This window comes from Crinia signifera, chromosome 4 (genome assembly GCF_055691185.1).
Source record: "Crinia signifera chromosome 4, ASM5569118v1, whole genome shotgun sequence".
Lineage (NCBI taxonomy): Eukaryota > Metazoa > Chordata > Amphibia > Anura > Myobatrachidae > Crinia > Crinia signifera.
In genome coordinates this window covers 204593488-204617469 of record NC_139220.1, presented here as the reverse complement: position 1 = coordinate 204617469, position 23982 = coordinate 204593488, and the positions used below count along the sequence as shown (strand labels likewise).

Below are 23982 nucleotides of genomic sequence, written 5' to 3'. Positions count from 1 at the left end.
AGACTGTTCAACGGATGATGGTGTTCAGCAAAATGTCTTGCTACAGGATGCTCGCTACCGCCAGAAACCAGTGCCTGGCGAATAGTGCTCCTGTGCATAGTCATTCTCTCCTTGAACTTTCTAATTGTTTTGCCTATGTAAGACAAACTACACGGGCATATAAGATGGTAAATAATGAAAGTGGAGTTACAGGTAAGATTATGGCGTATTTTAAAAAACTTGGCCAGTGTGCGGGTGGTTGAAAGAGTCACCCGGCAATAAAAATTGACAGGTAGTGCATGCGCACCTGAAACAACCCTTTTTCTTGACGCCTATCCAAGTTGCTGGTGAACTTTCAGAATTCAATGCAACATTGGTTTTCACTAGAATGTCTTTTAAACTCCGACCCTTGGAGTAGCATGGCATGATACGATGCTCGCCAAGGGGTAGAGAGGTATCACTTTTGATAAGTGGCCAGTTAGATTTGACAAGAGATGTGGTATCACTGGAAACCACATTGTACCGATTAACCCAGGGCATAATTTTAGACATTGTGTTGTCTTTTACTTTGGGTTGAAGTAATGAGGCACGATCTAGTTGTAATACGTTTTGCTTACAATCAAGCAAATCTTGCTTGTTGAAGCCACGTCTCCGGAATTTCTCAATGAGAGCATCTAATTGAACTCACAATTGGCCCGGTCACTATTAATTCGATAATAGCGTAACATTTGTGAGTACGGTAAAGATTGAACCAGACTCCGTGGGTGACAGCTAGCTGGTGATAACATGGTGTTACGATCGGTCAATTTAGTGTATACACACGTGGAGATGATGCCTGTATTCAAAGAGACTTTTACATCGAGAAAATGGACCTCATGCTTTTGGCTATTTTATTGCTATTGAAGAAAAGCCACGAGTGCCCCACCGCAAGTCTTATTTATTTATATATATATATATATATATATATACAGGTTGATGGGGGCGGCGGCACTCAGACAATGATTACACACGGAAAACCAGCAACTTGTTTGCCAACGTTTCAAAGCCGTGTGGCTTTTTTATCAAGGCATACTGTGAAGAACTTCTTCACAGTATGCCTTGATAAAAAAGCCACACGGCTTTGAAACGTTGGCAAACAAGTTGCTGGTTTTCCGTGTGTAATCATTGTCTGAGTGCCGCCGCCCCCATCAACCTGTACATACAAGGACCGGGACTCCGCTCCTTTCTGGAAGGCACCAGCGTTTTTCTCCTTCTCTTACATTTCAAGCCTGTCGGAGTGCCTCCTCAGGGAATTATATATATATATATATATATATATATATATATATATATATATATATATATATGTTGTAGCAGTGGTCCGGCACTCCTGCTTCAGGATTGGTGTGCTCCGGTGCTTGCAGCGTAGTGGCAGATAGTAAGCAGGTGGGGTGTGCTGCAGCACAATAACGGAGACTGGTCAGCGTGGATGATAGTAAAAAGTTTTACTGAATAACATCAAACATCTCTGTACCGACGTTTCGGGGTCCCGTGCGCCCCGTTTTCAAGGAGGAAAGAAAACGGGGCGCACGGGACCCCGAAACGTCGGTACAGAGATGTTTGATGTTATTCAGTAAAACTTTTTACTATCATCCACGCTGACCAGTCTCCGTTATTGTGCTAGGAGAAAAAAGAGGTCTGGTGATCAGTGCGCTACTATCTGCAGCTGGTACTGAGACTTGTCAGGTCTCGAAATGGATAAAAAGGAAAAAGAAGTGTACCAGCGCTGCCTGAGATTATTTTTATAGAAAATAATAATAATGATATAGTAGAACGGTATCCTTTACAGTATTTATTATCAATAAAAATGCTAAAATAGCTGTACCAATAATAGGTAATATATAGGTAAAACAGGGGGTTACAATAATATCATAATAATGGACATTCAATCAGCATCATAATAAATTGTGGGCATTGGTGTATATATTACCACACAGACGTCACAGATGGTAGTCCCATAAAGCAGCAGATATCCAGGTGGCCAAAGGCAGTCCCAAAACACAGAGTCCAGTTGGAGAATTAGGTTCCTCTGGTGGGAAAGATGGTAAACCTGGAGGAAGAATGGAGTATCCAGTCGCTGCCTCGGATAATGAGTCCGGATGGGGTGGTGCAGATGCATACCTGCTCCTGAAGAAGCTGGGTGTTTGACCCAGGGAAACGCGTTGAGCCACCCACTATTGGACATTCCCTCTCATCGCATCACCATTGGGCTTGATTTCAACCACAGCTGACCACACACCGTGCATCTGCACCACCCCATCCGGACTCATTATCCGAGGCAGCGACTGGATACTCCATTCTTCCTCCAGGTTTACCATCTTTCCCACCAGAGGAACCTAATTCTCCAACTGGACTCTGTGTTTTGGGACTGCCTTTGGCCACCTGGATATCTGCTGCTTTATGGGACTACCATCTGTGACGTCTGTGTGGTAATATATACACCAATGCCCACAATTTATTATGATGCTGATTGAATGTCCATTATTATGATTTTATTGTAACCCCCTGTTTTACCTATATATTACCTATTATTGGTACAGCTATTTTAGCATTTTTATTGATAATAAATACTGTAAAGGATACCGTTCTACTATATCATTATTATTATTTTCTATAAAAATAATCTCAGCCAGCGCTGGTACACTTCTTTTTCCTTTTTATCCGTTATTGTGCTGCAGCACACCCCTCCTGCTTACTATATATATATATATATATATATATATATATATATATATTAGTCTAAACCAAATGTGTATACAGCACTGATTCGATCCCGCATTTCGGATTTTAACCCCTTCACGACATTTGACGTATATATACGTCATGGCGGGGAAGTACTTCCCGACCGTTGACGTATATATACGTCATGGCTTAAAACTGTCACTGCGTCTAGAGACGCAGTGACAGAGGGACGATGTCTGCTGTCCCTGACAGCAGACATGTCCGTGCATGCCCAGGGGGGGCGGCGATGCCGCCCCCCCGTCGGCGATCGCTGTGATTGGCTGTTCATTGTGAACAGCCATTCACAGCGTTTTCTGTGTCACCGGCGAATAACGTTCGCCGGTGACACGGGATCGGAGGTGATTGGTGCTGTAAAGTACAGCACCAATCACCGCGGGGTGTAAGGGTGACACTGGTGTCACCCCACCTCACCCCTCCCGCCCCCAAAGGCCGTGATTGGTTCGTCGGACCGACGGACCAATCACAGCCATGGAGGGGGGTTTAAACTAACGGTGACTGCACTGCAGACGCCATTCCGGTCTGGAATAGCGTGCAGTGCGGTCACCGTGCCCAGCTGCCGCCTATACTGACCAGAACCCATCCAAAATACTTACCTGATCATTGAGGTTGCTTATGCTTGTGACATCTTGTGACATCCTGTGACATCTTGTGCTGCTGCGATTTATTAGATAGAGAGAGAGTTAGAGAGAGAGAGATAGAGAGAGATAGAGAGGCCTAGTGCTATATTTTGTGCTGCTGCAGTGTGATAGAGCTATAGATAGAGAGATAGAGAGAGAGAGAGAGATAGAGAGAGAGATAGTGACAGATTGTGCTATATATTTTTTATATAACTGAAAGAGATAGAGAGAGATAGAGAGAGATAGAGAGGCCTAGTGCTATATTTTGTGCTGCTGCAGTGTGATAGAGCTATAGATAGATAGAGAGAGATAGAGAGAGAGATAGAGAGATAGTGACAGATTGTGCTATATATTTTTTTTATAACTGACTGCTGCCCCCCCTTTTGTGCTGATCAGTATAAATTAACTGATCAGCAACTTTTTGGGGGCGCAGGTTTTTTTTTATATATAGATATACCTGTCAGTGCTACTGCTGCAGTGTCATAGAGTGATAGATAGTGAGAGATAGAGAGATAGTGACAGAGAGTGATAGAGAGTGCTAAATTTTGTGTCTGCTGCCCCCGCCTTTTGTGCTGATCACTATATCTGAGGTGATCAGCAACTTTTTAGGGGTGCAGAGGTTTTTTTTTTTATATATACCTGTCAGTACCACCAAAGGTTGTGCACCTGCTGCCCCTCACTGGTAATCAGTGTCGCATCACTGATCACCTTTTTTTATTTTTTGTGAGTGCTGTGGGGTCTTTTTTACATTTTTTTTTTACACACACTGTGATTTTGTGTGTGTCCTGTGGCCACTGTGCGCTGATCAGTGACGTACATCACTGATCAGCTTTTTCGGCACAGGGTTGATCTATTTTATTTTTTTTTTAATCAAATTCCTGTTGCCTTTGAGCGCTGTTCAGTGACGGACGTTACTGACCAACATCTGTGCTCAATTTTTGGCGCAGGACCTTTTTTTTTTTTAACCCCTTCCATTTTTTTTTTTTAACCCCTTCCATTTTTTTTTTTAACCCCTTCCATTTTTTTTTTTTTAACCCCTTCCATTTTTTTTTTTTTGAACCCTTCAATTTTTTTATTTTTGTATTTTTTTTTTTTCTGCACTACATACATACACACTACATACCCCCCGGGTTGAAATAAAGTTTGTACCCCCCCCTACACTATACACGTGTTGAAACATTTCACTACCAGTAACACAAAAATATAAATGGCATCCCAAATGTCATCCCAAATGTCGTCCCAGTCATCCAGGAGAATGTATTCGGTGGAGGAGGCATATGCCATGCTTGCCTCTGACTCTGACACAGCCAGTGAGGCAAGCGGGGAATTTGAAGGATTTGTCTTAAGCTCATCTTCCTCCTCTGATGATGAGGGACCCCCTCAAAGACGCCCCCGTAGAGCAGCTGAGACCCCCCCCCCAATAATTGATCTCGTATGGACCCCACCACCAGACAATTTTGAGCCCCAGGTTCCTGAGTTTTTGGCCATCCCAGGAATCCAATTTGATTCAACAGGTCTCAGAGAAATTGACATTTTTAAATTATTTTTCTCTGATGATTTTATAAATTTAATGGTGGACCAAACTAATTTATATGCCCAGCAGTTTATTGCTCAAAACCCCACGTCATCATTTGCTAGGTGGACCCCTGTAGATGCAGTAGAGATGATGACGTTTTGGGGTCTGGTGTTACATATGGGCATAGTAAAAAAGCCACAAATTAGGCAATATTGGAGTACAGATGTTCTGTACAGCACCCCATTTCACCGTATGGCCATGCCCCGGGCTCGTTTTGAGGCAATCCATAAATTTATACATTACACCGATAATGCACAGTGCCCACCCAGAGATGATCCCACCTTTGACAGGCTATTCAAAGTCAGGCCGGTCATTGATCATTTCAGTGCCAAATTTGCAGAGCTATACATCCCTGATAAATGTATTAGTATCGACGAGTCCCTTATACATTTTAAAGGAAGGGTTAAATTCCGCCAGTACCTTCCCAGTAAGAGGGCAAGGTATGGGATAAAAATGTATAAGCTGTGTGAAAGCACCACAGGGTACACCCACAAGTTTAGGGTATATGAAGGGAAGGATTCAAGAATTGAACCACCAGAATGCCCCCCCTCCCTCGTAGGTGTTAGTGGAAAAATTGTCTGGGATTTAATGCACCCCTTCCTGGATAAGGGTTATCACCTCTATGTGGATAACTTTTACACCAGCATCCCCCTGTTTAAGGCCCTTGGTTCAAGAGGTACAGCAGCTTGCGGTACTGTGCGCAAGAACCAAAGAGGCCTCCCCAAAACGCACATTGCCCAAGTAATGAGAAGGGGTGAAAGCAGGGGAATATGCACCGAAAATATGTTGTTGGTCAAATATAAGGACAAGAGGGATGTCCTTATACTGACAACAATTCATGGAGACAGTACCACCTCCATCCCTGTACGAGGTACCAGTACCCACACCTCAAAACCAAATTGTATCCTAGATTACAATAAGTACATGGGTGGAGTGGATCTTTCAGATCAGGTACTGAAGCCGTACAGTGCCCTGCGGAAAACAAATATCTGGTACAAGAAGCTGGCCGTGTATATCATCCAGATGGCACTGTATAACGCTTACGTGCTATTCCGTTCTACCGGCCAGAGGGGGACATTTATGCACTTTCAAGAGGAAGTCATAAAGAGCCTAACATTTGGGAATCAGCAGGCAGAGGGCCCCAGTACTTCTAGTACTGGCCCCCGTATTGTACCAGGGCAGCATTTTCCCAACGAAATCCCCTCCACTGCAAGAAAGGGCAGGACACAAAAAAGGTGCAAAGTTTGCTATAAAAAGGGAATAAGAAAGGAAACTATTTTCCACTGTGAAACTTGCCCCGACAAACCCGGCCTATGTATAAAGGAGTGTTTCAAAATATACCACACATCTATGGATTATTAGGTTCATCATTTCACCGTGCTTCGGGGGTCTTGCTAATGCCACATAGCACCCACCATTCATTCCACCAGAATCTGAGCTGCAAAAACCAAAAATCACTCCTTCCCTTCTGAGTCCTGCCATGCACCCAACTGGTATTTTTTGGTCACATGTGAGGCATTGCCGTACTCTGGAGAAATGGGGGCACAGATTTTGGGGTGCTTTGTCTCCTTCATTCCTTGTGAAAATGAAAAATTTTGAGCCAGAAGTACATTTTTGTGTAAAAAAATGTATTTTTTTCATTTTCACTGCCCAGTTGTACCAAAATTGATGAAACCCCTGGGGGTTTGAAATGTACACTATACCCCTAGATGAATTCCCTGAGGGGTGTAGTTTGCAAAATGGGGTCACTTGTGGGGGGGTTCCACTGTATTGGTAATGCAACATAGCACCCACCATTCATTCCACCAAAATCTGTGCTGCAAAATCCAAAAATCACTCCTTCCCTTCTGAGTCCTGCCATGCACCCAACTGGTATTTTTTGGTCACATGTGAGGCATTGCCGTACTCTGGAGAAATGGGGGCACAGATTTTGGGGTGCTTTGTCTCCTTCATTCCTTGTGAAAATGAAAAATTTTGAGCCAGAAGTACATTTTTGTGTAAAAAAATGTATTTTTTTCATTTTCACTGCCCAGTTGTACCAAAATTGATGAAACCCCTGGGGGTTTGAAATGTACACTATACCCCTAGATGAATTCCCTGAGGGGTGTAGTTTGCAAAATGGGGTCACTTGTGGGGGGGTTCCACTGTATTGGTAATGCAACATAGCACCCACCATTCATTCCACCAAAATCTGTGCTGCAAAATCCAAAAATCACTCCTTCCCTTCTGAGTCCTGCCATGCACCCAACTGGTATTTTTTGGTCACATGTGAGGCATTGCCGTACTCTGGAGAAATGGGGGCACAGATTTTGGGGTGCTTTGTCTCCTTCATTCCTTGTGAAAATGAAAAATTTTGAGCCAGAAGTACATTTTTGTGTAAAAAAATGTATTTTTTTCATTTTCACTGCCCAGTTGTACCAAAATTGGTGAAACCCCTGGGGGTTTGAAATGTACACTATACCCCTAGATGAATTCCCTGAGGGGTGTACTTTGCAAAATGGGGTGACTTGTGGGGGGGTTCCACTGTATTGGTGCTTTGGGAGTCTTGCTAATGCAACATAGCACCCACCATTCATTCCACCAAAATCTTTGCTGCAAAATCCAAAAATCACTCCTTCCCTTCTAAGTCCTGCCATGCACCCAACTGGTATTTTTTGGTCACATGTCAGGCATTGCCGTACTCGGGAGAAATTGGGGCACAGATTTTGGGGTGCTTTGTCTCCTTCATTCCTTGTGAAAATGAAAAATTTTGAGCCAGAACTGCATGTTTGTGTAAAAAAATGTAATTTTCCATTTTCACATCCCAGTTGTACCAAAATTGGTGAAACCCCTGGGGGTTTGAAATGTACACTATACCCCTAGATGAATTCCCTGAGGGGTGTACTTTGCAAAATGGGGTGACTTGTGGGGGGGTTCCACTGTATTGGTGCTTTGGGAGTCTTGCTAATGCAACATAGCACCCACCATTCATTCCACCAAAATCTTTGCTGCAAAATCCAAAAATCACTCCTTCCCTTCTAAGTCCTGCCATGCACCCAACTGGTATTTTTTGGTCACATGTCAGGCATTGCCGTACTCGGGAGAAATTGGGGCACAGATTTTGGGGTGCTTTGTCTCCTTCATTCCTTGTGAAAATGAAAAATTTTGAGCCAGAACTGCATGTTTGTGTAAAAAAATGTAATTTTCCATTTTCACATCCCAGTTGTACCAAAATTGGTGAAACCCCTGGGGGTTTGAAATGTACACTATACCCCTAGATGAATTCCCTGAGGGGTGTACTTTGCAAAATGGGGTGACTTGTGGGGGGGGTTCCACTGTATTGGTGCTTTGGGAGTCTTGCTAATGCAACATAGCACCCACCATTCATTCCACCAAAATCTTTGCTGCAAAATCCAAAAATCACTCCTTCCCTTCTAAGTCCTGCCATGCACCCAACTGGTATTTTTTGGTCACATGTGAGGCATTGCCGTACTCGGGAGAAATTGGGGCACAGATTTTGGGGTGCTTTGTCTCCTTCATTCCTTGTGAAAATGAAAAATTTTGAGCCAGAACTGCATGTTTGTGTAAAAAAATGTAATTTTCCATTTTCACATCCCAGTTGTACCAAAATTGGTGAAACCCCTGGGGGTTTGAAATGTACACTATACCCCTAGATGAATTCCCTGAGGGGTGTACTTTGCAAAATGGGGTGACTTGTGGGGGGGTTCCACTGTATTGGTGCTTTGGGAGTCTTGCTAATGCAACATAGCACCCACCATTCATTCCACCAAAATCTTTGCTGCAAAATCCAAAAATCACTCCTTCCCTTCTAAGTCCTGCCATGCACCCAACTGATATTTTTTGGTCACATGTCAGGCATTGCCGTACTCGGGAGAAATTGGGGCACAGATTTTGGGGTGCTTTGTCTCCTTCATTCCTTGTGAAAATGAAAAATTTTGAGCCAGAACTGCATGTTTGTGTAAAAAAATGTAATTTTCCATTTTCACATCCCAGTTGTACCAAAATTGGTGAAACCCCTGGGGGTTTGAAATGTACACTATACCCCTAGATGAATTCCCTGAGGGGTGTACTTTGCAAAATGGGGTGACTTGTGGGGGGGTTCCACTGTATTGGTGCTTTGGGAGTCTTGCTAATGCAACATAGCACCCACCATTCATTCCACCAAAATCTTTGCTGCAAAATCCAAAAATCACTCCTTCCCTTCTAAGTCCTGCCATGCACCCAACTGGTATTTTTTGGTCACATGTAAGGCATTGCCGTACTCGGGAGAAATTGGGGCACAGATTTTGGGGTGCTTTGTCTCCTTCATTCCTTGTGAAAATGAAAAATTTTGAGCCAGAACTGCATGTTTGTGTAAAAAAATTTAATTTTCCATTTTCACATCCCAGTTGTACCAAAATTGGTGAAACCCCTGGGGGTTTGAAATGTACACTATACCCCTAGATGAATTCCCTGAGGGGTGTAGATTGCAAAATGGGGTGACTTGTGGGGGAGGTTCCTAACTTTTAGCACTTATGGTGCCTAGAAACCTACATGGTGCCTAAAAAAAAATCTCATAAAAAGGAGGCTCCAAAATCAAGTAGGTGCTCCTTCTATTATGAAGCCTGTGGTTTGGTCAACGTGCACACTAGGGCCACATATAGGATATTTTTGAAAACAAAAGAATTGGGGGAATCAATTTTTAGTCACATTTCTCTAGTAAAATCTACTGTATTCGTTAGAAAAATGTATTAAAATTGAAACTCTGCAAAAAAAAAGAAATTTTGAAATTTCACCTACACTTTGTTTTAATTCCTGTGAAACACCTAAAGGGTTAACAAACTTCCAAAATGCTGTTTTGAATACTGTGAGGGGTGCAGTTTTTGAAATGGCATCATTTATGGGGGTGTCTCACATACAAGTCCCTCAAAGTCACATCAGAACTGAACTGGTCCCTAAAAAAATCAGTGTTTGAAATTTTCTTGAAAATTTGAGAATTTGCTATTCATATTGTAAGCCTCCTAGTGTCCAAAAAAATTAAAAGGAAGTTGAAATAATGATGGAAACATAAAGTAGACATATGGTCTATGTTAGTTATTAACTATTTTGAGTGGTATGATTATTTGTCTCACAAGCAGAAAATTTAACATTTTGCAAATTGCTAAATTTTCCATTTTTTCACGATATTTTGGTATTTTTCACAAAAAAACACAGACTGTATCGACGAAAATTTACCACTAACTTGAAGTACAATGTGTCACGAGAAAACAATCTCAAAATCACTGGGATAAGTAAAAGCAAAAAAAAGTTATCCCCACTTAAGTGAGACATGTCAGATTTGAAAAAAAGGGCTCTGTCATGAAGGCACAAACTGGCTCTGTCATGAAGGGGTTAATAGAAAGTACATTGCACCATGTATAACCCCCTTAAGTCCCAGAGGGGTTCCAGTTCATAAGGTGACAAGTACATATGTCGACAGTCGATGGGTTGTCAGCATGTATAAGGTAGACTGTGCTTAAAGTTGACCGGTTCAAATGAAAGTCAACACATATTTTTTCCACACTTTTTCAACTTTTCCATCATAAACCATACATGTGGACTACGTATGGGAATAGTAATCTCCCTTCTCTCTCTAGCCTCCTTTCTCCTGATTCATTTACTCACAAATACTTAGAACTAAAAGCATATTGTTTTATAAATTTGCATAACTTCCTAGAGGACACTTCTCTGTTCATAATAATGCTGATTAATATCCCGTGGTCCGTCCCATAGTAATTTTTCCTTCTTATAGTAATGCCCCTTACACATTGTGCCACACACTGAAATGCACATTGTGCCACACATAGTAATTTTCATTACACATTGTGCCACACATAGTAATTTTCATTACACATTGTGCCACACACCGTAATGCCCATTACACATTGTGCGACACACCGCTGACACCATTTTATATCCCACACACAAGATGATGCCTCGCAATAAGGATTCTAATAACTCGTTGCTAGGGGTTTCATGGCAAAAGATGCAGCTCTTCTACTGGCCGCACCAGCGTTCCTGCTTACATACATAATGGCCCTTAATTATGCCTGCTTACACACATAATGCTCCCTGATGTGCCACTTACCTACCTACCAGTGGGTGTTACATGCTTGTTGCCAGTGGGGGTTGCATGCTTGTTGCCACTGGGGCTTACTTGCTCGTTTCCCAGGAGAAGGTGCAGAGGAGGTTTTTCCACAAGGCAACCTAGGTGCCCGCCTAAAATCCAGCAGTACCGGGCCTCTTAAAGATATCCTGGCTATTCAAAACATTCCTAGAGGTTGCATGGCCATCACATCACATGGATCTGCCCATGCTCACAAAGTCCCTTTGACATTCTCTGTTAGGATAAAAAATATTTGTAAAGTAAAGCGGGCGTTCAGGTTACTTTAAATGTGACAGGTATTATACAGACTTCCAAATGACCTAGAGACTGATTCAGATTTGTAAGCAATGTCGATGTTGACACAGCTAGGCAGTTATCAGTAGACTGTGCACACGCAATGTATTCTGCCTCCTGGAATCAGCAGCAAAATTATAGTGCTATGGATTGTTTGTGCAAGGAGGGCTCCAAACCGCCATTATGCCAACAGGTACTATAATGACATTGTACTCAAATACATACAGTATACTTAAATATGGAGTTGGTCTACGTTTTCAACTATAACCGCTACCACTCTTGTAAGATGTACACAAGATTTTTGAGTGTTTCTATGGGAATTTGTGTTCATTCTGTAGAGCATTTATGAGGTTAGGCACTGATGTTGGATTAGAAGGCCTGGCTGGCAATCTCTGTACTAATTCATCCCAAATGTACTCGATGAGCTTGAAGTCAGGGCTCTGTGCGGGCCAGTCAAGTACTCCCACACTATGCTCCTCAAACTATGGGCCTTATTCTGGTTCACTCCTGGCAAATTCCTTTTTAGATGGACGAAACCATGTGCACTGCAGGGGGGCAGATGTAAAATGTGCAGAGATAATTAGATTTGGCTGAGTTATTTTGTTTCTGTGCAGGGAAAATACTGGCTGCTTTATTTTTACACTGCAATATAGATCTCACTTTGAATTAAAACCCCACCCAAATCTAACTCCACCTGCAGTGCACATGGTTTTGTCCATCTAAGAAGGAGTTTACCAGAAGGAATGAACCAGAATAAGGCCCTATGTCTTTATAGTCCTTGCTTTGTGCACTAGGGCACATTCAAGTTAGAATAAAAAATATCCTTCCCCAAATTTCCGCCATAAAGTTGGAAGCATGGGTGTGGTATGACTCCAACTGAGCTCGTCATAGGTTTTATTCTTCATTGTTTACCTCCACGATGAAGAATAGGCCCTGTTTGTTGGAATTGCGACTGTTGTGCAGTTGAACATTCTGGATTTCGGCATCTGTATACTGTGACCATCTGTTAGCGTCATCAGGCAACCAGAAGTATTGGATTGTTCAAAATATCTTGATATGCTGAAGCATAAAGATGGTCTTTCACTGGAAATAAGGGGCCTAGGCCAAACCTTTAAAAAAATCTCCATACAATTAATCCTTCACCAGCAAACTTCACAATCGGCATAATGCATTCAGACAGGTAACGTTCTCCCGGCATCTGCCCAACCTAGACTCACCCATCTAACTGGCAAACAGAGAAGCGTAATTTGTCACTCCACAGAACTTGTTTTCACTGTTGCACAGTCTAGTGTCGGTGTGCTTTACACCACTCCATCTGACGCTTGACATTGGTGCGAGGCTTGCATGCAGCTGCTCAACAATGGAATCCCATTGTATTAAGCTCCTGTAGCACAGTATTTGTGCTTACATTAATGCCAGTGGAACTCTTCAGCTATAGAATCAGCAGAGCATTGGCAACTTTTTACGCCTTGTGTCTATGCAGTTGTTGACCCTCAGTGATTTTACGTGGTTTTTCCACTTCATTGCTGCTTTTCTGTTCCTAAACACTTCTACTTGATAAAAAATATCACTTACAGCTGACTGTGAAATATCCAGAGGTGCGAAGGTGTAATCCTATCAATGTACCACACTTGAAGTCACTGAGCTCTTCAGAACAACATTTTATCACAAATGTTTGCAAATGGAGATCTCATGGATAGGTGTTTGATTTTATACACCTGTGACAATGGGTCTGATTGAAACACCTGAATTCACTAATTATCATATGTGGCAAAATACTTATATGTTGAGCTCTGATACGCTCCTGAGACATGTAAGGGTGTCTTCCAGAATAGTAATCTATACATACAGATGTGTCCATATACAGTACATCTTGGCTATTTTTCTCAGTTTGGCACAACATGCAAAACACGGCTTAGCTTTTTTTTAACCTCACCACTTTTGTGACTCAAAATGGAATTCACAGTTTGTAGCAAAGATAAAGACCTTTTCACCTGCATCCTATGCTTTCGGAGTTCCTCTTGATAAGCACTATTAGCAAACTAGACATTTATTGCTGAAAATGCAGATTTTTCTGAATGGCAATTAGATGTCAAAGCCACAAATCACACAGGTAGTCCCAAAGGTGAGCTGTACCGTGCAGGCGGTGTCTGGGAGACTTCTTTCTGGTACTTCAGCAAGCATCTATAAAAACGCAAGCATTTGAACATGAGTGACGTTTCATCATGAAAATAATACTTGAAGTCCTGCCAGCATTCGATTTACTGACCATCTCTTTTTGTGCCTGTTTTTTTTATTTTAATAGGTTTACTTTATTTAGGGATATAGAACCAAGAGATACTCCTCACAGTGAAGCTTAAGTGTACCCTACAGTGTATTATATTACCCTCATTTTGAAATGAAGAGCTGGAATACTCATGACAATCATTTTCCCATTCTATCCATTAATTAAATATTTCTGGTTTATTTTGTCATATTTTTATCACCTCACAATTTAGCAGTGGTCTAATTATTAAACGTGACAAGTGTCAAAGTGGATCTTTTGCATGTGCTGTATCACGTGACCCCATTTCCTGCCTCCGGTAGGGGGTCCGAGTCGGAGGTTGGACTTGCAAGCAGGTCCGACCTCTGAATCCAATGTGCACTGGGCCGTTATCGGATAGGATTTCAAATGCATACGATTTTGGCAGATTTCACCCAATTTCTCTGCCCGTTCTGTGTGAAATTGGCCCAAATCGCATAAGTGTATAGGGGCCTAAAGACTTGGCTAATCAGTTCTCTAAAACATTAGATATAATTTATTATACAACACACAAAGATAAAAGCAGTATGAGAAACAATGTGTAATAGAAAGGAAGCTTGCTTAGCTAGAATGAAATACAACAGTGGAGGAGCAGAACTTTTACTCTATAAGAAAATCAGTTTGAGTATTAAACGCAGCAGATGTAGCTGACTCTCTGTCCCATTGGACATCTGAACTTCCCTGGTATTACATTGGAGCCAATGCAGTGTATTTATCCTGATATACTCTGCACACCATCTGTGGCTCCAATTTCAACTACCGTGTATGATTCCTGCCAAAATGAGAAACTTTTCATAATATTTTTGCCATTTGTATGTGTCTACAAGGCAACATTCTGTCCCTCCATTGGTGCATTTCATTCTGTTCTATTACTCTATTTTTATCCTATTGCTTTTATCTTCGTGTGTTGTATTGCATAGTAATTTATGTTTTTGAGGGAACTACCTTGCACTACTACTTAGCCATGCTTTTCACTTGTAATTACCTGTGGGTTTTGGGAGATTAAGAGTCTTCTGGATTTGTGGCTTCTTGACTAAGATTCTGCTCTTAAACTATGCTACATTTTAATTATTGACAAACTTGATGTATAAAATATGTGTCGCTGTGATTTAATTGAGGTTTCTTAAGTACCAAGGGGTTATTTTTTAACTGTACATTCTTTACTGTAGACTGTGAAAGGAATGCTTGAGAACCCTAATGAGCCAGTCAGTGACCTGTCCTACTTTGACTGCATTGAGAGTGTGATGGAGAATTCTAAGGTAACGTTGTGCATATCGGTTTTTATTTATTTATTTTTAATAGTTGCTGAAGAGTTATCCAGAGTTATGCTTAAGCATCTTTTAATGGACTATTTCAGATCCTTGGGGAATCCATGGCAGGAATTTCTCAGAATGCCAAAACTGGAGACTTACCAGTGTTTGGGGAATGTGTCGGTATAGCTTCCAAGGCTCTTTGTGGGCTGACCGAAGCTGCTGCACAGGTAAGACCTCTCTAAGCAGATTGATTGCCATTTTTTTGTAATGGTCATTTATTAAAACTCCTTATTTGTAAAGTAATGTAGTTTCAGTTTTATTGGGCTATATCAGATCATGGCACCACTTTAGTATATGTAGGGAAGCCAGGGAAAATATGGGTCCACAAACCTACAGTACATCCATACAATATGGAGTGGAGTATTGTGGACTGGGATTGGCATCTAGTGAAGCAAAAACCTTTTTAGGTGAGGTTTCTAATATTTTTTGGAAAGTAGTTTTTGGGGGGGATACATAAGGATAATCGGTGGTCAGTGTTCAGACGCCGGCATCCCGAAGTAAAGAATCCTGACTGGTCAGGTAAGTATACCTTCTATTAGCCTAACCCTTCCATCCCTGCTGGCTGACCCTAAACCTGGTCCTGCTAGTGCAGCCGTAGGCAACTTGCGGCTCTCCAGCAGGTCCCAGCATGCCGGGATGCCAAATGTTTAGATTCCTGCGTCAGCATTTTGGTGCTCTCAAGGATGCGGCGCCAGCATCCTGAATATGCAGTTTTGGGCAGGGAACCTTAATAATTAATCAATTCTTTTCTTTCAGGCATCCTACCTGGTGGGTATTTCTGATCCCAATAGCCAGGCTGGCCAGCAAGGGCTCGTTGACCCAATTCAGTTTGCCAGAGCTAATCAAGCCATCCAAATGGCCTGCCAGAACTTAGTAGATCCAGCCAGCAGCCCATCTCAGGTAAGTGTCAGCTGGATAACCCAGATTCCAGTTTTGTAAAAAACAGTGCACACACAAGATATTATCATCCAATTAGCTGAAGTTGCTGTGTGTGTGTGTGTGTGTGTGGGGGGGGGGGGGGGGGCTGTGATCGAGCACAATGCATTACAGTAATGGGGGTGATACAAATTGAAAGAACCATTAGGCATATTAATATATGATTTTTAAAGCTGTCCAATATGTGCCGTCATCTTCCAGTGTTGTAGAGCAAGGTCTAGTCCACTTTGGCTATGCACCTGGGGGTGCTGTTGCTCTGATCCACTGGGCTCAGAGTAACAGAATCTCCAGCTTTAGTAGACTGACAAGTCAGCTAACTGCATACCTCCCAACATGATCCATTCCAGGAGCAACAAATTGCTCTGTTCCTGGACTTCCCTCCTAATTTTGATTGTCATTACTTGTGTTGAACTAATGAATGCATATGAGAGGTGTTTTGACAATCATACCTTAGAAGTGAAGTGCAGGAGCAGAGCATTTCAGCTCTCTTGGAATGGGTCATGTTGGGAGGTCTGTAACTGTTGCTACAGCACAAATAGAAAACCTCAAAACTTTTGTTTACAGGTTCATTTACATACATTAGACATATATACATAATTTGTTTTAGTTATGAATATCTATGTGTGGACTTAACATGTGATACCAAACACGCACCCTTTTTTGTTCAATGTTTGTTTGCACTGCAGGACTTGGACATTATTTAGCAAATGAAATACAGAGCACAGTTGTGTGGGTGTCTCTGTGAGTGTTACAGTCTGTTCTGCCGTTTGTTGTTGCCTCTGTCTCCACTCGTTTGCTTGTTCTATAGGTTCTGTCTGCTGCCACCATAGTTGCCAAACACACCTCAGCACTGTGCAATGCCTGCCGCATTGCATCTTCCAAAACTGCCAATCCCGTGGCTAAAAGGCACTTTGTTCAATCGGCCAAAGAGGTGGCGAACAGTACTGCCAACTTAGTGAAAACAATCAAGGTAATACCATTATGTATGTTACACCGCACTGATACAGCAGTGCACTCATGTGGTGGAGTCACTGTATTTTTATTATTGCTTCTTTCTTTACTAATCTAACTAACACAGTGACTGTCAATCGATAATGTATATGCATATTAATACACAGCTACTATATGTAAAGAAAAGTGTTTTTTTATTCCTGGAAATGTTCTGTCCTGCGTTATGTCACTCCTCACATTTAAGCCGTGATCTATTGCTGTGTGTGTTTTCTGTCCTGCTGTGCTACATGTTTTGGTGTGCCCCTATGCTGGTTTCCCTCTTAAACTGGGTACACACTAGACAATTTTTTAAATGATTGATGATTGGCCATTTTTATCGTACGTTCCCATAAGTTGTTTATTACATCTTTAAATTGGTCGTGCATATGCAGCCGAGTCTGATGATATGGTCAATGGTTTTCAGTCCATCACCCAGTGTGTTTGCATTGCCTTCATATATACCTGATCTGTCGTTAACGACCAAACGACCAACAATATATTGTAAGATTGCACAATGTACCGTATATACTCGAGTATAAGTCGACCCGAATATAAGACGAGGCACCTAATTTCTCAACCAAAAAACTGGGAAAACGTATTGACTCAAGTGGGACCCTCACTCGAGTATAAGCCGAGGGGGGCTTTTTCAGCATAAAAAATGTTCTGAAAAAGTAGGCTTATACTCGAGTATATATGGTATATTCACTATATAATTTGTCCAGGAGATCAAGGGAAATATGATCATTTGTCTAATGTGTATCCAGATTAAAACTATTCCTTTATTTTTCAGATTGCAATAGGTTTTATTTAAAAAAAATGTTTTATAAAATTGACTTTCAGCATATTTGCGGTTCGTCATATTAGTTTTCTGGTTGCTTCAATTAGAAGCTTGAAAGGGGCTTTCCTATAGATTTATCCTGTAAAGCGAAAACACAATACATTTTCTAATACCATCTAAAAATGTATTTTTAGCTGTTTTGTATTTAAAAAAATACTGTGAATGGGTTACATGGGTATCTATATATAGTACCTATTATATAATGCACCAATCTCACTATCTGTTGCCGGGACACCACAGTCTCAATTCTCCCACCGCTAACCAGCAGTCCCCCTCCCCCCCTCTGGATGGAGTGATCAGAGAGACGGGGTATGTCGGGAAAGATAGGTAAAGAGAGAGGAAAGAGAGGATTGTGATATAGTGGTGGGACATGAAGAGTGAGGCAGAGAAAGAGGTGAAAAAAGGGGACAGACAAAGAAAGGGCAATGGAAAATATATGGGAAGGTGGGGACGGTGGCAGAGACATGCTTGGTCAGGCAGTGGTACATATGGGGAGGGTAGATTATAGCTGCACATGGGGAGGGGGGTCTGACAGAGCCATTCTTTTGTGAGGCTATAGTCTATAAAATGGTAAAAACAGCATCAAAATCAACGGACTGATGCTTCATTGTGTATGTGTGTGTGTGTGTGTGTGTGTATGTATATATGTATGTGTATATATATATATATATATATATATATATATATATATAGACCAGGAAGAGATCCGGCACTGCAGGACTTAGGTGAAGCCAAAGTAAGGTAGAAGCGCCCCAGTGCCAACAATCGGGACCTTGCAGCCCCTGGTATATATAGAACAGAACAAAGGGCACTCAGGGTCTTTTTCAAGGTGAAAACAAGTGGACTGTTTATTCAGTCATAAATCGGGTCCGTCTACGTTTCGGGGTCTCCCCCTTCGTCAGGACAGGTACCACTACCTGTCCTGACGAAGGGGGAGACCCCGAAACGTAGACGGACCCGATTTATGACTGAATAAACAGTCCACTTGTGAAAAAGACCCTGAGTGCCCTTTGTTCTGTTCTATATATATATATATATATATATATATATATATATAAACAAACAATACCCAGCGCACAATATTTTCAGAGACCCAGAATCAGTCTAATAGTGTCCCAACAATGTGTGCAGCTTCTTTCGAAGGGATGTACCAAATCCCAAGCGGGGATACTTGCAAAAAAAGAGAAAGAAAGAAAGCGCACCAATGAGCCAGAGTATCAAAAAGAATATTCACTGCTTTTAATGCTCACATACATAGTGGTTTGAGAATAAAAGCTTGCCAGCTCGATGTAACACAGGATCACGGCACTCATGAAATGTGAATCCACCACGTATCAACCTCTGGCCGCCGGACAGGAATCCAAATGACGGAGCCGCCACGGGAAGGAACATGGGATGTCACTGCATCGGACCAACAAGCTGCCACGCCCAACAATCGTTTGGATTCCTGTCCGGCGGCCAGAGGTTGATACGTGGTGGATTCACATTTCATGAGTGCTGTGATCCTGTGTTACATCGAGCTGGCAAGCTTTTATTCTCAAACCACTATGTATGTGAGCATTAAAAGCAGTGAATATTCTTTTTGATACTCTGGCTCATTGGTGCGCTTTCTTTCTTTTTCTTTTATTTATATATATATATATATATATATATATATATATATATATATATATATATATATATATATAGTGTGTATATATAATGGAAGGTGCAGGGGAGAGAAAAACAAGGATGGGGGAGAGAAAATCGGTTTGACAAGGGAGATAGTGGGTTTGTGTTGGGGTGGCCTACGGACCTGACCTAAGAGCAGAAGGTGGAAGAGAAAGTGAGCAAACTGGGCAGGGGGTAAGAGAAGAGGGGCTCATACAGACAGTGCTAACTTAAATACTAGTGTTTGTATGTATGTATGTATGTATTTTATTAGCATTTGTTTATATGGCATATACACATTCTGCAGTGCCTTTTAACTCCTTCCCGACATTTGACGTACATTTACGTCATGGCCGGGAGGTACTTCCCGACACATGGCATAAATGTACGTCATGACTTTAAACTGTCACTGCGTCTCGAGACGCAGTGACAGAGGGACGATGTCTGCTGTCCCTGACAGCAGACATGTCCCTGCATGCCCAGGGGGGCTGCGATGTCGCCCCCCCGTCGGCGATCGCTGTGATTGGCTGTTCAGTGTGAACAGCCATTCACAGCGTTTTCCTGTGTTACCAGCGAATCGGACGCTCGGTAACACAGGTGTCAATCACCGCCGGGCGTCAGGGGGCATGAGGGGGTCATCGGTGACGATGACACCTCACCCCACCCTCACCCCACCTGCCCCCAAGGCTGTGATTGGTCCGTGGGACCCACGGACCAATCACAGCCAAGGCGCGACATTTAAACTGACGGTGACTGCGCTGCAGACGCCATTCCGGTCTGGAATAGCGTGCAGAACGGTCACCGTGCCTGCCTGCCGTGAATACCGACCTGATCCTTGCTAATACTTACCTGATCCTTGCAAATACCTTACCTGAGATCACCTTATCACTGCTTGTAGCGTGCTGGACGCTTCCTGGATCTGACTTCCTGAGACTTCCTGCTGCTGCTGCAGTGTGATAGAGAGATAGAGAGAGAGATAGAGAGAGATAGAGAGAGATAGAGAGATAGTGACAGAGAGAGCTATATTTTGTGTCTGCTACCCCCCCTTTTTGGGGGTGCAGGGGTTTTCTATATATATATAACTGTCAGTGCTGCTGCTGCTGCAGTGTCATACAGTGATAGATAGTGATAGATAGTGATAGATAGTGAGAGGTAGAGAGATAGAGAGATTTGTGTCTGCTACCCCCCCTTTTTGGGGGTGCAGGGGTTTTATTTTATATATATAACTGTCAGTGCTGCTGCTGCAGTGTCATAGAGTGATAGATAGTGATAGATAGTGAGAGATAGAGAGATAGAGAGAGATAGTGACAGAGAGTGATAGAGAGTGTATATTTTGTGTCTGCTACCCCCCCTTTTTGGGGGTGCAGTTTTTTTTTATACATATAACTGTCAGTGCTGCTGCTGCAGTGTCCTAGAGTGATAGATAGTGAGAGATAGTGAGAGATAGAGAGATAGAGAGAGATAGTGACAGAGAGTGATAGAGAGTGTATATTTTGTGTCTGCTACCCCCCCTTTTGTGCTGATCAGTATATCTGTGCTGATCAGCAACTTTTTGGGGGCGCAGAGGTTTTTTTTTTTATATATATACCTGTCAGTTGCTGCCAGTTGCACTGTCAGTTGCACCAAAGGTTGTGCACCTGCTGTCCCTCACTGGTAATCAGTGTCGCATCACTGATCACCTTTTTTTTTTTTTGTGAGTGCTGTGGGGTCTTTTTTTAATTTTTTTTTTACACACACTGATTTTGTGGGTGTCCTGTGGCCACTGTGCGCCGATCAGTGACGTACATCACTGATCAGCTTTTTCGGCACAGGGTTGATCAATTTTTTTTTTTTTTTTGATCAGATTCCTGTTGCCTTTGAGCGCTGTTCAGTGACAGACGTTACTGACCAACATCTGTGCTCAATTTTTGGCGCAGGACCTTTTTTTTTTTTTTTTAACCCCTTCAATTTTTTATTTTTAACCCCTTCATTTTTTTTTTTTTTATTGGTATAAAGTATTTTTTTTTTCTGCACCACATACACACTACATACCCCCCGGATTGAAATAAAGTTTGTACCCCCCCCTACACTATACACGTGTTGAAACATTTCACTACCAGTAACACAAAAATAAAAATGGCATCCCAAATGTCCTCCCAAATGTCCTCCCAAATGTCCTCCCAAATGTCCTCCCAGTCATCCAGGAGAATGTATTCAGTGGAGGAGGCATATGCCATGCTTGCCTCTGACTCTGACACAGGCAGTGATGCAAGCGGGGAATTTGAAGGATTCGTCTTAAGCTCCTCTTCCTCCTCTGGTGATGAGGGACCCCCTCAAAGACGCCCCCGTAGATCAGCTGAGATTCCCCCCCCAATAATTGATCTAGTATGGACCCCACCACCAGACAATTTTGAGCCCCAGGTTCCTGAGTTTTTGGCCATGCCAGGAATCCAATTTGATTCAACAGGTCTCAGAGAAATTGACTTTTTCAAATTATTTTTCTCTGATGATTTTATAAATTTAATGGTGGACCAAACTAATTTATATGCCCAGCAGTTTATTGCTCAAAACCCCACGTCATCATTTGCTAGGTGGACCCCTGTAGATGCAGTAGAGATGATGACGTTTTGGGGTCTGGTGTTTCATATGGGCATAGTAAAAAAGCCAGAAATTAGGCAATATTGGAGTACAGATGTTCTGTACAGTACTCCATTTTACCGTATGGCCATGCCCCGGACTCGATTTGAGACAATTCTTAAATTTATACATTACACCGATAATGCACAGTGCCCACCCAGAGATGATCCCACCTTTGACCGGCTATTCAAAGTCAGGCCGGTCATTGATCATTTCAGTGCCAAATTTGAAGAGGTGTACATCCCTGAAAAATTTATTTGTATCGACGAGTCCCTTATACATTTTAAAGGAAGGGTTAAATTCCGCCAGTACCTTCCCAGTAAGAGGGCAAGGTATGGCATAAAAATGTATAAACTGTGTGAAAGCACCTCAGGGTACACCCACAGGTTTAGGGTTTATGAAGGGAAGGATTCAAGAATTCAACCGCCAGAATGCCCCCCCTCCCTCGTAGGTGTTAGTGGGAAAATTGTCTGGGATTTAGTGCACCCCTTCCTGGATAAAGGTTATCACCTCTATGTGGATAACTTTTACACTAGCATCCCCCTGTTTAAGGCCCTTGGTTCAAGAGGTACAGCAGCTTGCGGTACTGTGCGCAAGAACCAAAGAGGCCTCCCAAAAACGCACATTGCCCAAGTAATGAGAAGGGGTGAAAGCAGGGGAATATGCAACGAAAATATGTTGTTGGTCAAATATAAGGACAAGAGGGATGTCCTTATACTGACAACAATTCACGGAGACAGTACCACCTCCGTCCCTGTACGAGGTACCAGTACCCACACCTCCAAACCTAATTGTATCCTGGATTACAATAGGTACATGGGCGGAGTGGATCTTTCAGATCAGGTACTGAAGCCGTACAGTGCCCTGCGGAAAACAAAAATCTGGTACAAGAAGGTGGCCGTGTATATCATCCAGATGGCACTGTATAACGCTTACGTGCTATTCCGTTCTACCGGCCAGAGGGGGACATTTATGCACTTTCAAGAGGAAGTCATAAAGGGCCTAATATTTGGGAACCAGCAGGCAGAGGGCCCCAGTACTTCTAGTACTGGCCCCCGTATTGTACCAGGGCAGCATTTTCCTGATGAAATCCCCTCCACTGGAAAAAAGGGCAGGACACAAAAAAGGTGCAAAGTTTGCTATAAAAAGGGAATAAGAAAGCAAACTATTTTCCAGTGTGACACTTGCCCCGACAAACCCGGCCTATGTATAAAGGAGTGTTTTAAAATATACCACACATCTATGGAATATTAGGTTCATAATTTCACCGTGCTTCGGGGGTCTTGCTAATGCCACATAGCACCCACCATTCATTCCACCAGAATCTGAGCCGCAAAATCCAAAAATCACTCCTTCCCTTCTGAGTCCTGCCATGCACCCAACTGGTATTTTTTGGTCACATGTGAGGCATTGCCGTACTCGGGAGAAATTGGGGCACAGATTTTGGGGTGCTTTGTCTCCTTCATTCCTTGTGAAAATGAAAAATTTTGAGCCAGAACTGCATTTTTGTGTAAAAAAATGTAATTTTTCATGTTCACTGCCCAGTTTTATCAAAATTGGTGAAACCCCTGGGGGTTTGAAATGTACACTATACCCCTAGATGAATTCCCTGAGGGGTGTAGTTTGCAAAATGGGGTCACTTGTGGGGGGGTTCCACTGTATTGGTGCTTTGGGGGTCTTGCTAATGCGACATAGCACCCACCATCATTCCACCAGAATTTGTGCTGCAAAATCCAAATATCACTCCTTCCCTTCTGAGTCCTGCCACTTTTTGGTCACACATGAGGCATTGCCGTACTCGGGAGAAATTGGGGCACAGATTTTGGGGTGCTTTGTCTCCTTCATTCCTTCTGAAAATGAAAAATTTTGAGCCAGAACTGCATTTTTGTGTAAAAAAATGTAATTTTTCATTTTCACTGCCCACTTGTATCAAAATTGGTGAAACCCCTGGGGGTTTGAAATGTAC

The 23982-nt window shown here is 42.4% G+C and overlaps 1 protein-coding gene across 3 annotated transcripts in view; it reads left to right on the top strand.

Annotated features, from left to right (window-relative positions):
* Nucleotides 1–23982, top strand: part of TLN2 (talin 2) — a 237705-nt gene that overhangs the window by 167780 nt on the left and 45943 nt on the right. For all 3 annotated transcript variants that reach the window (XM_083183520.1, XM_083183519.1, XM_083183521.1), the window contains 4 exons: nt 14843–14932; nt 15031–15153; nt 15743–15886; nt 16731–16892. In XM_083183520.1, coding sequence (XP_083039646.1) covers nt 14843–14932; nt 15031–15153; nt 15743–15886; nt 16731–16892 — 519 coding nt within the window. The remainder of the gene's footprint in view (nt 1–14842; nt 14933–15030; nt 15154–15742; nt 15887–16730; nt 16893–23982) is intronic.